Source organism: Nematolebias whitei, chromosome 20 (genome assembly GCF_014905685.2).
Source record: "Nematolebias whitei isolate Nwh7 chromosome 20, NemWhi1, whole genome shotgun sequence".
Taxonomy (NCBI): domain Eukaryota; kingdom Metazoa; phylum Chordata; class Actinopteri; order Cyprinodontiformes; family Rivulidae; genus Nematolebias; species Nematolebias whitei.
The window spans coordinates 32,517,036-32,533,569 of NC_056517.1; the positions used below are offsets into that span (position 1 = coordinate 32,517,036).

Genomic DNA, 16,534 nt, shown 5'->3' on the forward strand with positions numbered 1-16,534 from the left:
TATAAATAAGAGGGTTAAATCATCTGCTGTGAAGGGATACAGAACACACAGTTTCTGTACTTCATCATTCATTGTATCAATCCATGTAATTGATTGAACCAATTAATCAAAGCAGACAGGAAAAGCGAAGGTGTGATGTATGGTGGTTGGAACAGAGCCTCTCTCATTTAAATTCAGGAGCTTGAGTCCAAAAAGATCAAGGATCACTCGTGAGGCATTTATAGTCATAGCAACTCTGTACCTGTGCTGATATGTTCAGAAGAGGGCTTTATTAAAGGTGTGTGTGCACCTGGATGCACATACATTTATCTTCTGTTGCGTGGCCTTGTGATAGTGGCGAGGTGTGTGATGCTGAAGCTAAATGATGAATTGCAAAAAACACACAGCTGACCTCAGGTTCACTGTTTCATTAACTACCTTCCACTTTGATTTCCTCATCACTCACACATGAGGGCTGATAATGGCGACGTGGATAAAGAGGTGGAGGCTTTTGCCAGTCACAAAGAAGAATTTCGGTAATGGTTCAGAGTTCACGAAACGTTGTCATTACTTTTTAAGAGATTTCAATAAGAAAGTGAAATATATTCCCATACCTGTCTGTTAAACACCAGCTTAGAGATTAAAATGTAAGAGTGAGGTCAGAAAACATTTTAATAGTTTACCCAGTTGTCTACCATTCTTTAATTCCTGCAAGCAACTTTTCAGACTCTCTTCTTCACCGTTTAGTTTGTAACAATGTCAGGTCAACTGGACGGTTCCTTTTTTTTTCTTAGACATTTCATCCTTCATCCTAAGGACTTCTTCAGTCTGAGAAGCCACAAACAAACTGGAGTCCCATAAATACCACACTACCATAGTGAAACAAAACCCCAGCTTGCTGGTCATAAGTTTGTTTCTGGGGCCCACCCTCTCCCCTGTCAACTCCTCTGAGACAGTCAGGCCAAAATGGTTCAAAACACCAAAGTCCATGCTCAAAAATCCAGGTACAAATCCAACAATGTTTAGTCAGTCATCTAGATGTTTTTTTTTTTTCGTTTTTTTTGCTGAAAAGTTTTGTCCTTAATCCAAAGGATTTCTTCAGTCCGAGGAGCCACAAACAAACTGGAGTTCCATAAATACCACACTACCATAGTGGAAAAAAACAGTTTGTTGGTGATAAATTGGTTTCTGGGGTCCACCCTATCGCCCGTCAACTCCTCTGAGACAGTCATGCCAAAATGGTTCAAAACACCAAAGTTCATGCTCATTAATCCAGGTATAAAATCCAACAATGTTCAGTCAGTCATCGAGACGGATTTTTTTCTTCTTCTTCTTTTGCTCAGATGTTTTGTATTTTATCCAAAGGACTTCTTCAGTCCTAAGAGCCACGGATGAAGGATGAAACATATCAGGAAAAAAGAAACTGTCCAGATGACATGGCTGAACACTGTTGGATTTGTACCTGGATTATTGAGCATGAACTTTGGTGTTTAGTTTGTAGTTTCAGTAAACAGATTTATTTTTTGTATTTTTCTTCTGGTTATTTCTGATTCTGTTTTATTTTGTTGAGAACTTTTCCCTTGTGCTCTCTGTTCGATTTACTTCTTGTTTTTCCTGACGCACCAGGCTTCTGTTAGCAATCAGCCCACCTGCAGCTTGTTTTATCAATAGGTAATAATAAAAATAATATCTGGTAATTTAAGCTTTTTTCTGCTTTTTTAGCTACTATTCAGCAATTATTTTTGTTGGGTTTTTTTTTTCCAAATTTCTCCTTTTTTTCCAGATAATTCCCACGTTTTGAGTTTGTTTTTTGCTTACTTAAACCAAATTCAGCATATATGTGTTCTTTCTGCTTTCTTCTGCTAACTTAGGCTTGTGCTACCACTTCAGCAGGGTTTTTTTTTTTAGCTAATTTCTGTTGTTTTTCAGCAAGTTCTTCAGCAATAAGCATTCACACTGAAATGCAATTTTTCTAGTTAATATTAGAAATGAGTTTAATAACATTAAATGGTACAATAACATTTTCTGTGTTGTATCAAATCACACATTAGGATGTTTAATAAGTTAAACCAATGTGTGCATTTGTTTGGAAAGAAAATATGTTTTATTCACTTTGTTGAGCCAAAAAATGCTTCTTTTTTAAAAAATGAGGAGTAGATTTGTGGTTTCAGGTTATTTCAGCCAATCACTGATAAAACCAAAGAACAGCAAAAATCAACCGTTCCTCCCTCCCCCTCGGCTGTCCAAGGCCAGCTAAGTGCTTCAGCGGCGCAGCGTTCCCTCAGCCTTTCGCAGGTTGAATTATTTGAGCCTTGGTGAGAAGCAACAAGTTTTCAGAAGGAAAAGGAGTAAAAGCCTGAGGAGAAACTCTTTAAGGCCACGCTGAGCTCGTCTTCTGACTAACTTTGTGCTATTACAATCTCAAACTGACTCAGAGGCAAGCTTTTCTGCAGCCTCGCTAGATTTTTCACAAGTACTGGAAATGTTTTTTTGTTTATTTGAATCACACTCAACTGTCTGCCTGTAATCAGGCTACAAATCTGAGTTTATCAGCAAGTGTTGCCTTCAGACTCGATGAGAAATCATGTTCCATCAGTGTTTTTCATTATTATTTATATAGTGTTGCCCACTGCCAAAAGCAAAGTGACAAAGCTTTTGCCCGTGTGTATGATCATTTGTGTTTAGCGTTAGCAACACACGAAATGAACCAGTGAACAGATTATAATCCAACTTTTTATAATGCAATCACTGAATACACAACTACAATTTATTACCTTTTGGATTAAACTTGATTCAAAATGGCCACCAAGCTTGAGCGGAAATCCCTGGGAGTCTGGTGGAATCCCCTCCCCAATCAATTTTGAAAAAATGAATATTGGCTCCTAAATAATTAATTCAAAGAAACAAGAATTTTCAGTTATATAAAGAAAAGAAAGCATATCAGCCATTTATATTGGCAAATATTTGCAGTTTTGCCAATCAGAAAATATGTGACCCCCACCCCCCCACCCCTCATCAGCTTTTAGTGGGCCTCACATATGGGGAGGACTGGAGGGGTGGAACTACTGTGAATATATATCCTCTATAGCACAACAATGAGCATCCCTGTCTTACAGCTGCCTGTCTGGGGGTTGACCCTTAATAAGAATAATCATTTCTTTTGTCATTCTACTCAAACCTGAATATTTTAGCTTTTTTTTTAAATTGCAATAGTAAAATTACTTTACTGTTTAGAGGGATTTCTTCAGTAGGAACAAACAATCATCACAACATTTCATAATTTCTATTTAAAGACGCCACAATAAATTAATGTGTCTAAAGAACATTTTTGTTTGATTTAATGGAGTTATTTATTGGACGCATGTCTTCTATTTGCAACATGTTTGATTTATGTAGAGATTTAAGTTATTGTAAAGCTCCTTGTTATCTTGTAATATTATATTAAAATATTATATTAGCTATAAAGAAATAAAAAAAATAATGTGCAAAGCAGGTGGAGAAAGATGTTCGGGTCTTCTGTTATTTTAGTTTCTGCAAGGTCCACCTGAGACTAAACATTCATGAATGAATGTTTTAGCATTTTACAGTAGTACATCTGTGTAAGTTAAGGGACACCACCCCACCCCACAGAAATTCTCAACCAGTAATTTTTCCTGTGTTGTATTCTGCCCCACTGACCGCTCACCTTCCCTTTCTTGCCATTTCATTATTAGTTAGGCCTGTTGCGATAAACAATAAATCAATTAATCGCATTCGATGAAAATGATCTACTTCATTTTCATTTACCGACTTTATCGTTTCTTCATGTCTCTCTCGTTCTACTGAAGACACTGGAAGACAAAAGGCTCAACTCCGGTGCTCTTCACTGACCCATCCCTTTCTCTTTTCTTTTTAAAGTCCGTTTTAACCGTCCAAAATCACGGTTTTGAAACGTTAAAAGCAGCCAAACTGAGAAGCTAAGCTATGAGCTAAGCTAACAGGCCGACCTCAGGGGGAAAACCTCCGTCTTGTCGAAGCTCCAAAATTCACCGTTGAAACCCGTGCCTTTGTGTAAAAAGTAGTTTTTCTCTACAAAAAAAAAAGCTGTGAACTTGTTTACTGATTTTTATTAAAAGCTTTGTGTGACAAATGTTATGCTAAAGAACTCAAACCACACTGAGAATCAGCCATTTTGAGAACCGGAAAAAAAGGAAGGAGCGGCAGCCCATGTCACGTCAAGGGGCCTCCCTCCCATTTTTCTTAAGAGAGACGCTGCTCACTACCTATTATCCGTCTTTTGGTTAAAACAGTCTTATACTGCCATCTGATGGTCAAAAAAGGTACTACAAACAAATTTACCATTTATTCTTAAATTTGACAATTACTAATTGCTGTCAAATTTTGAACAATATTATCGCTTATCGCAATAATTTCTGAGACAATTAATCGCCCAGCAAAATTTGCTATTGTGACAGGCTTTTTATTAGTTTTTAATTATAACTGATATTACGCCACCAGATGTGCATTATTAACAAGCATTAGGAACTTTTTTTAATCACATCTGTTGCAAGCACACACAGACTATTTGACTCATGTCTAGACAGGAAAATTAAAGCATACATTCAGTCAAAAAAAAAAATAGCAGTGACATTTAGGCAAGGTGTTCACGCTGTGCAATCAGGTTCCATTTTCCACGTCAGTGGCAGCTGTGTTCCCAGTCGGCCTGGAACGAATGTAGTGCAAAGTGTTTTTTGTGTTTCCTTTATCCGCAGGCTTTGTCTTCAGATGAAGGCAGCCGCTGGATGAAGGCTAATGGCAACGCTTTGAATGCACAACTGCTCTGCCTGCAGGCTGATATTAAACGGGATCAACCAGAATCTGTTTAATAATCTGGACTTCTTTAGTTTAAAGGCAATGTTGAGCATCACTTTTTAAAGTAAGGGCACACGTGGAGCCAGCTTCCTGTGGCTGCCCAATTTATTTCCAGGTATTATTAAATGTGAGGCAGATCGGCACAAAAAAAATCCCATTGTAATTAAAAAATGCACTTTTTTTTAGTATATTGGTTTCACACCTGTTTACATTTTACAAAGACAGCGATGGGAGAAAACACTCAAACCTCCCAGATTTTCACAGAAATCATGATGTGAATGGGGCGAAATATTTAACAGTCAATTTCTGTCTCTTGGGAAACCATCTCGAGTGAAACCAAATCTTCAGGGTTGTGAGGCTGTGATGTTCAAAAAGCGGGAGGAAGCAACACGCCTCAACAGTGGCAACATTGTTGATGTAATTTATTGCAGCGTTTTACACAAAACCTGCCTAAAACCTTTAGTTTTAACTAAGTTGCTGTGATTGACAAAACTTTTACTGACTCCTATCAAATGCAGGTTGGTTTGTTAAAAATAAAATGAATAAACATTTGTATGTGTAAGTACGTGTATTTATTGAATGGCTGCGTGCGTGTGTTGCCAGATAGAAGCATTGAATAAATAATTTATTTAACCAATGAAGATTAAATGTAAAGTTTCCCGTAAGTGGCTAAAAGTGTGACTAAAGTCAAGCAAGAATAAAATAAAACGACAAAATCAAACTCCATCCTCAATAATCCAGGTAAAAAAAAAAAATCCAACAATATTCAATCAGGTCATCTGGACTTTTTTTTTTTTTTTTTAGACGTTTCGTCTTTCATCCAAAGGACTTCATCAGTCTGAGGAGCCAAAAAGTTTAGTCCCACAAGCAGCACATTCACATAGTGGACCAACCAGTTTGCTGGTGATAAGATGGTTTCTGGGGCCGCCCTCTCCCCCGTCAACTCCTCTGAGGCAGTTATAGCCAAAATGGTTCACAACATCAAAGTTCATGCTCAATAATCCAGGTACAAAAATCCAACACTGTTGGGTCATCTGGATGGTTTCTTTTTTATTTATTTTTTTTGTGGAGACATGTTGTCCTTCATCCAAAGGACTTCATCAGTCTGAGGAGCCAACAAAGTTACAAGCAGCACATTCCCATAGTGAATCCTCCCAGCTGCACAGCATCCGATACCAGAAGAAACGATCATCCAAAAAAAGTGATTTGCATCCAGTAAAAGAGGAATTAAACTTTTCAATAGCAATATCTCAGAATGTTGGCTTGTATACCTGGATTATTGAGCATGGACTTTATCTCAGAATGAATGTAACAGAGCTACTCCAACATGCAGCCACCCCGAGCGGTGCAACTCTGGAGTCCGCCTTCTCCCCCGCCGACTCGTTTGAGGCAGTCGTGGTCAAAATGTTTCAAAATATGGTTTACTGAGCATGAATCAAGATATCCTGCAAATTGTTTGCAGTTTATATCAGTTCCCAATTCTAACCTACTCATGATCTCATCTCATGCTACTGTATTTATTCAAGACTCGTGTTCAAGCTGCTGTTGTTACGCCGTGTTGTTTTAAATTATTAATGTTTAGCGTATGTCTTAGATATTTTAGTGTATGGTTTGGCGTTCATTTAGCATACATCTTAGATCCTTATTTACTGTTTTTATTTTTACACTTTATATTTTTGCTATTTTTGGGGTGTAACTGGGACCCTGAGTACATAATTTCGTTCCACCTCATGTACCACATGTGATGCAAATGACAATAAACTTGAACTAAGCCACGCAGTTCTGATGTCTACTTTTTAATATGATTTTAAAGAAGTAAGAAATTTGTACATAAAACAAGATTCTGAGGTAAAATGCAAAAAAAAAATTAAGGTTTATTGCCCATGTCACGTCATTGTAACATTGTAGCAATCAGAACGTCATTGTACAGATAAAATTATTGCTTCTTTTCTTATTATCAATCTAAAATATTTGTATTTGTTTCATTTTTGTGTTAACACTTTGTTAGTATTGTGATGGTCTTCAGTTTGCTTGTATACAAATTAGCATATGTTAGCATAGTAACATACTGCAGACACTAACCTAAGGTCATTTCTGCAACGTATTAGAATTTAACTCGGAGACCAAATGTTTCTTACACAGTTCCTTATATTATGACAAATAAACTTTATTTCCCTTCACCATATTTAGTGCATTTACAAAGAATTATTGAAATCAGATAGACGGATGCTGTTTTCCTGTTATGGCTTATCCTCGGTGCACTTTTATTTCACAGTACTTTGCTCTCAAACCTGAAGCCTACAACATGAAATTGATGGCACTGACTGCTCCAGCCTCCGGCTGCAGCTTCTGAACAAAACGACTTGTTATTTTTGATATGGCAGCCGGCCTTAAAAGTGTAAGATGTGGCTAAAAACGTGCTTCGTTTGAGAGAAAACTAGCATTCGCACCTTGCTGGTTATTTGATGCACAGAAACCGTTTTCCACAATAAAAAGTACATTTGTAAATCTTTGATTTGCATTTATCATCTTATGATCTCTAAGATGATTTAAAGCTCCAAGAAACAAACAGAAAAAGTATTTGGTCTGAAATAAAATGATACACAGCCAAAGCTTTTTCGCAGAGTTTCAACTAAGACATTCATGCAAATAATAATGGATGCCAAATATAATTAATATATATATATTTTTTTTTTAAAAAGGTTAGATGTGTGCAGTCCACCTTGCTGGGTTCTTTTTGTTGGTTTCTGTTTAGCTCAGTGGAGATTCAGACTTTTTAATCTTGCATTAAAAATGAATGCACCTCCTCTTGCCCCTCTTATGCTCTCTCCTCAGATCCAGACTTCGCAGACTTGGGAGTCCCCCCACCTCTGCCCTGTAGGTATACTCCCTCTATCTCTGTTTTCGCTCTTGTTTCTTCTTCTCTTTTAATCTCGCTTATGTTTAAATCACTCGTGTCTTTTGGCTTTTCTAATGTTTGCACGTGTATTTGCCGTACTTGTGAGTTCTGTGCGCTCATTTGAAATGTTCATGCGTAGCTCTGTAAAACCTACATGCAAAGTTTTGCGTGTGTCTATGCACATGTGTGTGTTTCAGCCTGTCAGTATGACATGGTTGGTCCTGAAGGCATTGTTGAGTCTCATCAGATCACCCGAGACGGGAAGGCCGGTGCCGCCGAGGCCGTCGATTGTAAATGGTACATCCGGGCTCCGCCTCGTTCCAAGGTTAGTGACAAAACCTTATCCCTTATCCGATACTGAATTAAACTCAGAAGGATAAATACAAGATGAAGAGAAAGAAATGAAAGGAAAGCAGAGAGGCAGGGAGAGTTAGCACTGATAGCATTAGCATGCAGTTCAACCCAGTGGCGTTGTCTACATTTTTGTAGTGGGTATACTGGGCTTGGAAGCCAAAGTACATCGGTTAGTACAATGTAATCGTCAATTTATTTTGCTTTTTAAGCATGTTGAACATGTCCAAATTTCTCTGATGCTTATATTTCAATAAATGCACAACTGTAAATATTGTAATTACTTTTTCACTTTTTGATGCTTTATTTTTGTACCCTTATTGCAATTTATTGCTTTTTTTTTTTTTTTTTAGCAAGTCAAATTGGTTCTTCTCATCCTGAGCATTTCATTGTACTGTTAACCTCGCGTATGACAAATAAACACAACTTGAACTTGAACTATTAAACACTTTGTACAAAATCAGTTTAGTCGCATCCAGATATACACCGAACACTACTGTTTGCTAACACTTAGCATGATAAAAATGGCTACAAGTCGTGGGAATAGCTTACTTACTGCCTTTGTTTGACGTCGTACGACCATAAACTTCTGTGATAAATCCACAACGCCAATCCTCGGTATGCGATGAAATATGCAGTATAAAGCTTAAAAAGCGCTAGAAGCCAAGGAGGTTGTTTGTAGCTACTTAGCTTCTTCGCACGTCAGCGCCGAAACTCCAGAAGACGCTGATTGGCTGGAATGAAAGTTTGCCTGTGATTTCATTGGTTGAAATTTTTTTTTTTACCTCTTCGTAAACTTCCGTTGTGGCTACACAAATCACGTGACACAGGTCTGTTTTGACCGGGGGTGGGGTGGATCCTTCTTCCACTCTGCACGCAAATGCGCTGCATACAGACAGATTGTAGAGACCGCTGCGCTTCGGCTGATAGTTCATTATGAAGTGGCGGGAGATAACTAGATATTTTGCTTGGGCGTTTGCCCAGTTATCCTAACTGGGCAGCATAGAGGGAACATTACGTATCACTGGGCACTTTTAATTGGTTATGCAGAAATTTCCAGGCATTTTTTGTGATTGTACGCTGTTTGCTCGCGTATCACGTAGACCACAGCACTGGTTCAACCCCAAGGCCTCCTGCAGCCTACATTTGTCTTCTCTTAGTGTTCTGGGCATGCACCTGCATGCATTTACAAAAACAAGCGTGCACAGCTTTCCTCCAACCACTGATACACTCAGCATGCTTCATTATCTACCAGAGGTACCTGCACTGTATTAATGCTAGCAAATTAAGACTCCTCTGAGCCTGGAGCAGCGCACAGAAAAAGTCTACATTTCTTTTAAAGGTAAAACCTCTTGTCTGTCTACAGTAATCAGCCATAACAATACGACCAAACACATCGTCTGGACTGGGCTTTTGTTGACACAGTTGCCACCAGACGTAGCTTGTTCTTGTAAGACCCGCTGCTGTTGTCCTGACTGCTGATGTTGTAATGTGTGTGGGGGGTGGGGCTCTTTTTTTTAGCTTTACATAGGTTTAGATAAATGACAAATGTTATACTAACATTCACATGAATGAGGATTTTAAAGCTACTCGTTGCACTACAAGAAAAAAGAACAGCTGTTACTTTCTCTGCCGGCAGTCATAATGATCTTGTTGAATGGTTTGTACAAAAAAAAAAAAAAAGATTTTTGAGTCTATATTTTTTACAAACCTGAAACGTTTTGTTTGTGATGATTCTGTTGTTTGGTTGAACCCGTGTGAAGGCAGGACTTGGAGAACTCGGGATTAAATGTGGAATATATTTTTAATAAATGAAATAACAAAAGCTGACGTGCAGCAAACTTGCATAATCTCAGGGTTGACACGTAGGAAGACAGAACCAGAACGCCGTTCAGGACAATGTGCGGACACGGGAAACAGAAACTGAAGTCCAAAACATTAACAACACATAATAAGAAACACCTGGAAGAAAAGACTTTCTGGAACAGGTGGGAGCAGCAGGAGTTACAGGGGAAACATACGATCCATCCATCCAACCACCCATCCATCCATTATCTTTTATTCGCTTCTTGGATCACGGGGGTCGCTTGTGCCCATGTCCAACAATCACTGTGCAAGGGGCGGGGTACACCCTGGACAGGTCACAAGTCCATCACAGGGCGGAGACATATTAGGGAACACAAATCCTCACAGTGTTGTGCATGAAGTTTTGTTTAAAAAAAAACACTTAAGTTGAATAAACCTGTGTTTTATGTCGTAATGATCAAAGAAAACTTACACATCTTTAAAGAAAGGGCAGCACGTTGGCATAGTTGGTAGAGCTGTTGCCTCTCAGCGAGAAGGTCGCGGGATCGAATCCTGGCCAGGGACCGTTCTGGGTGGAGTTTACATGTTCTCTCCGTGCATGCGTGGGTTTTCTCCAGGTACTTCGGTTTCCTTCCACAGACCAAAAGCATGCATGTTAGACTGATTGATAACTCTAAATTGTCCCTAGGTGTGAGTAAGAGAGTGAATGGTTGTCTCTATGTGTCCCTGTGATGGACTGGAGACCTGTCCAGGGTTTCCTCCGCCTCTCACATAGTGATGGCTGGACATGTGCACCAGTGACCGCCGCGACCTAAAAAGAAAGAAGTGGGTAAAAGATAATGGATGGATGTTCTTTAAAGAAATCCAGATGAATTAGCTTCACCATTCAAACATTTGACAGCTGAAGTGAAAAACATTTATCAGCATGATACAGGGTTTATGGGCTACTTCTGTTCTTGCAAATAAAACTTTGAGAAGTCCCTTAGCCGTGCAGGGGTAATATTTCTTTTTCTTCATTAACGGGACAGAATAATTTTATAATTCACCACTGATGTAATTTATTTCACACTATGTGGCTACTTATCCCTCTTCAGAGAAAAATGGGGAGACATTAACATGTATTTCCTTATATGGACTGTACTTGCGGCATCTTTCTATCTTATCAAGATACTCTAAAAGTATTTTACACTACAATCTGTGGCCTCATTTACCCATTCATATGGCACTTTACTAGAAATTGCTTTAGATCACATTCATACACCGATGGGACACACGTCAGAGGCAATGAGGGGTTCATTGTCTTGCCCAGGGACACTTGGGCATGTGACTGCTGCTGGAATCGAACCTACTACGATCCAACTCTTGCATTGGAGGACGACTGCTCTAACCACTCAGCCACAGCCGCTCGCTACACTACACTACAAGAAAACTAAGAGTTTTGCTGTTAAATTATGGCTTGAAAACATTTATAGAAAGTACCTGTATTAAATGTGTTTGTTTTAACTAAAGTGTATGAACTGTTAAACTGATTGAATCTAAAATGTGTTGTTATATTTCACGTGTTTCAAAATAGTGGTTTATTGTACTCAAATACAGGCAAGCAAAAAGCTTAGATGAAGATCAAAATGACAAATTTAATAACTAAACAGGCAAATGTCCAATATCCATAACAATTCATGCAAAACCAGGTTTTAACCAGAGTTAAAATATGTAGTGGATTTTCTGAAATATGGGTGGACTCGAGGATTAATCGTCCACTGTCTTTTGTTGTAAATTTTTAAAAAAGAAATAAAGGAATAATTTTAAAAAATGGAAATGAAGAATAAAATAAATAAATGCTAGCAAGTCACAAGATCAGCTCTCTCTTGTAAATGAGTCGTCGAGGCTCATTGGGATTAACCTGAATAAATAAAGGTTGAATGAAGATCAGCAGAGCTCAATGCTGAAGTTATGGCCCATATTTTTCAAGATTTGCTTGATTAGAAATCAGAAGGAGTCAGATAAAGAGACATTATGACTCTGAATACAGAATTAACCTTAAATGTCTGTAGCATGACACATTTTTTTCATTCATTCATTCAACCTTTATTTATACAGATAAATCACATTGAGCCTCAAGGACTCATTTACAAGTGAGACCTGTTTAGACAGACAAAAACGTAATGAACGTGACAACATGTATAGGACTTGGAGGCAAAAAAATAAAAAAAATCATAACAGACTTTCATTCTTTGGCCGAGGAAAGACAGCCTGAAATTGAAAAAAACACCCCGCACATAGGCACAAAGTGATGCAGACATTATGCAGGGGAGGGGAGACAAAAAAGGGCGGTGAGCATGTCCAAGGACACTCCAGAGGCACTGTAGGAGTTCTGATAAGAATGGTATAATCAGCCAGTTCCCTCTGGTGAGATCCGTAAACACTCTCAAGGGTGCTGAGGTCAACGTAGGACAGCACCAGAGAGAATCCAAGAGTAATGAAATGATGACGCAATGTTTAGTCAGCCGGGCCCCTCTGATAGGTCCGCAGACTTCCTTGGTGGGAAAGGGGAGGGGGAAGAGCGTCGATTTACAGGACCTCCAGGCGAATTGAGATAAGGTGACCTGTCAAGGCCAGCCTGGGAGCCGAATTCAGATGAACATTTGTTTTGAGGACAGGCAGAACTTTACAGATTTATGTCTGCCGTGAGTCTTTGCTTATTAAGATTCCACAAGTATAAAATGTTCTTTTGGTAAAATATTGTGACATTAATCACGTGCCAAACCGTAAAATATTCCAGGAACAAGTAAAATAAAATAGTCTCCTTTCAGAACGGATGACGACTGAAGAAAACGAGAATCTGTTTACAGGGAGCGGTGATGATTAGCTAATAACTGCAGGTGTGTTGATTATTAATAAGTAACAGGTAGGAAGAGCTGAGAACAAGGATTATTTAGTGGGATATAAATACAACAAAAAGAATTTGTTGAGAAAAAATACTTTTTTTTTAAAGGTAAATGAAACAGAAATAAAATTAGAACATGAGAATGACTGTCATCTTTGACGTTACCAAATTTTAGCTCATTTTAGCCGTTATTTTTGTTGCCGAGGTTGATTAGCTGTGGTGGCCATCTTGGACTGAGTTGAGATCAAAAGATTAGTTGTTGTATTCAATGAATACTTTCTGATAATTTTATTAAAATGTATTCTCTGGTTCATTATAGATTTATTTTTGCTTTTAAAAGGGCATTAGATGTTTTTTTCTAACAGGAAAAAACAAATACAATCACGCACAAACACAGACGGTTAAATGATTAGCTGCTTTTTATGACTAAGGGTGATAATTATTACTTGGTTTGTACAATATAAGTATTGTAATATGATTTATTGTTTGTTTTCAGTTCGGACACTGTTTTATGTCTTAGCACAGAGAATCCTAATGATTGATATAAGCTCACCTAACTATAACTTGCCCTGCACATTACACAGTTATTGTTTTAGATACAGTTTCATGATAAAGACAATAAATAATTGTATTTTTCTAATAATATTATGCTTACTTATCAGTACTTTTTTTATTTTCCCCATGCTTCTGGAGCAAACAGCTTCTTGCTCTTTTATGAACCAACCTTTTCTAGCTCCCACGCCAACCTGTGCTGGCTGATAACAATAGTTTGACTGTAATTCATGGCCACAGCAGCTGTTCTCAGCTGGCGTACGCTTTGGGCTGCGCATTTCTGAGAAATGCCTTTGTTTCCAAAACGCCCTTCTGATTCAGCTGCATTGAAAGTCAAGGCCACTAAACCTATAAGGCAGCAGCTTCAGACATTTTACTGAATCATCAGCGTTTGCTGAAAACCCTACACTAAGAACAGATATCAAGAGGGATGCTGGTCCCCCCTAAAAAGGCAGCATTGATTCTTCAATTACTCAAGTAAAGTGAACATTTTTGTCAGCACATTGGAGGTAAAAATGGAGAACCAATTTCGCATATGCGTCACTTGAGTGCTTCTGTATATACGTGTTGCCAAGAAAGGTTTCGTGCGCAACAACCTGACAAAGTTTGGAACAAGTTTCAAATTTAATCCCTTGCAGGTGCCTCGCAGGCCACATTAGAGACCAAAGCCTTGTTGGCACTGATGGTCAAGGCTGCAAATGTTTCAGTCTCACCTGCTCTGCAGTGATCACAATGCGTAAAAGTGTCTTCTTTTCTCCGTCAAACAGACACTGCAGCAAAACAGATGCAGAGAATACAACCCTCCCCACCTCCAGCCTTGTGCACATGGGGTTGTGCTGTAATCTGGACAAAGCGTTTATAACTCCGTGCAGATAAAGTGCTGCACTGTACCCAGTGTGCCAGAAAAAGCAGAGAGAGACGGGGAGAGATAATGACATCCTATACCAGAGGCTCTAATTAGACTGCACAGAAGGACTCCAGAGAGAAGGCAGGAAAACAGGGTGCAGAGGAGAAGAAACAGAAACGGGAGGGGGGAATGCTTAATATTGCATTTTATTTGAGGTCTAAATGTATATAAGATTCAGATTAAGAGTGAGATTTCATAGAGAGGGTGAAGACACCTGCAAGAACTACGCGTTGTTCCGACAAGTGACAGCACTTTTAATGGCGATCTTGTAACTTTACACCGGCGTGTGTCATTTTCACATGAGCCCTTCCTGTTAAAAGATTTGCTGGAAACCAAATTGGAAAGGAAAACGACAAACTTAATGGGATTTTGCTGGTGTCAAAGATAAAAGAACAACACTTTATCAGCAGCGAGACAGTAAAACTAAATGTCACACTTTCAACACACCTGGCAGATGTGTTTTTTAAAGCATTGTAACTTTTTTAAATTTCTGTTTGTGTGTCCAAAAATAACTGACATCTCTTACTCGCATTGAAGAAATCCTTTCAGTTATTCCACATTTTCTGCACTGCCTGTTTTTAAAGCACAGCTGTTTGCATTTTCGATGCTTGCTGTGTGTTTTTATGAAGATAATGGTCAAAGTATGGACGGCGATTCTGTCTGTAACAAGCAGCTGCCTTGTGGCAACAGAGAGCGTGCTCTTCTGGTGCGTTCTTCTTCATTATTGGGCACTGAAATCAATGAAGTAGCTGCCGCTTTTTTCCCTGCTGGAGCTCATATGTCACCTTACAAATTAGTGATCATATCTTGACTCGTTGCCATCTTTTTGTTTTGCGATGCCGTACGGTCTGATTTTTTTTCTTTGTTATTCGTCAGAGTTTTCAGAAAAACAAGCATCAGAAGCTTTTTTTTTTGCTGTCTTTCGGTTTCTGCTGTGTATTTGTCACATAATTAGATCCTTCTGTTCGCCCTCCAGTCTGTGTAAACAACAGCAGCGTGCATCAGACGTTGAGACAAACCATTAAAAGAACATGTTCATGTCTAAACGGAGATGGATGCACGTGGATGAACCAGCTGCAAATTCAGCCTATGTAATTTAAATATTTTCAAATTTAAATGGAATTATCAAAGAAATAGCAGTCATGTTTTAGAGGATACAGTTTGAGAAGTGTGTTTTTGTCAATGTCAAGTCAAATAGTGACGTAAAAAGTTCAAGTTCTTAAAAACCAAAAGGTCGGAGTGTTGGAAAGCAAGTAAACCAAGATCTGAGTTCCAAATATTTATAAGCAATTCAGCAGATAATATCTTACCTGTTATAGATTGATTTTAAAACAGACTCCATCCATCCATCCGTTATCTTTACCTGCTTCTTCCTTTTCGGATCACAGTGTGAGAGGCGAGGGACACACTGAACAGGTCTCCAGTCCATCACAGGGACACATAGAAACAAACGAGACTAAACTATTCACTCTCTCACTCACACCTAGGGACAATTTAGAGTTACCAATCAGCCTAACATGCATGTTTTTGGTCTGTGGGAGGAAACTGGAGTACCTGGGAAAACCCACACATGCACAGAGAGAACATGCAAACTCCACCCAGAAAGGCCCCAGCCAGGATTTGAGCTTGCGACCTTCTCACAGAGAGGTGGTAGCTCTACCAACTGCGCCACCGTGCCACACTTAAACAGACTTCGTTTGGAAAAATATTTTAATTCTTATCAGACTGACAAGCTAAAGGCTAGTTTGAATAGAGTAGAGGACAAAGTGAATTTTATTGTTTTAAAGAACTCGTACTGCACAAGTTTTACAGTGAAAGCTCTTATAACTATTTGTTCATGTCCTTTCTAGAGGACCCTAATACTGCTAATTTAAAGTATATCTTTAAAGACTTGTCAGTGGAAACACACGTTATCCAGAACAATTTTTTCTAGAATTAGCTTTGTAAATAAATATGGCATCATTTCTAAACATTTCCTCATCCACAAAGAAACACAAAAAACTACCCGAAACACTGTAGGAGCTATGCCAGGCCTGAAGGTGGTGCTGTAAGGCTGCCACAAAAACACACCAAAAACAGGAAATATGCTAAAAGTGAAATGTTCTTTATAACGCTGCCGAAAATACAAGCAACTTACAACACGATTGCACAACAAAGTTTTTTTTTTTTTGTTTTGTTTTTTTTTATAATAAACCTCTACAGTAGTCCCTCGTTCATCGTGGGGGTTCCGTTCCCAGCCCCATCGCAATAAGTGAAAAACTGCAAAGTAGGGATAGTGGTGCAATAGTAGTTTATTTTAGTACAT

The 16,534-nt window shown here is 38.7% G+C and overlaps 1 protein-coding gene across 1 annotated transcript in view; it reads left to right on the forward strand.

Moving 5' to 3' along the window:
* neto1l (neuropilin (NRP) and tolloid (TLL)-like 1, like) overlaps positions 1-16,534 on the forward strand; it is a 202,747-nt gene that overhangs the window by 157,106 nt on the left and 29,107 nt on the right. The window contains exons 3-4 of the mRNA XM_037693979.1: positions 7,666-7,707; positions 7,927-8,054. Coding sequence (XP_037549907.1) covers positions 7,666-7,707; positions 7,927-8,054 — 170 coding nt within the window. The remainder of the gene's footprint in view (positions 1-7,665; positions 7,708-7,926; positions 8,055-16,534) is intronic.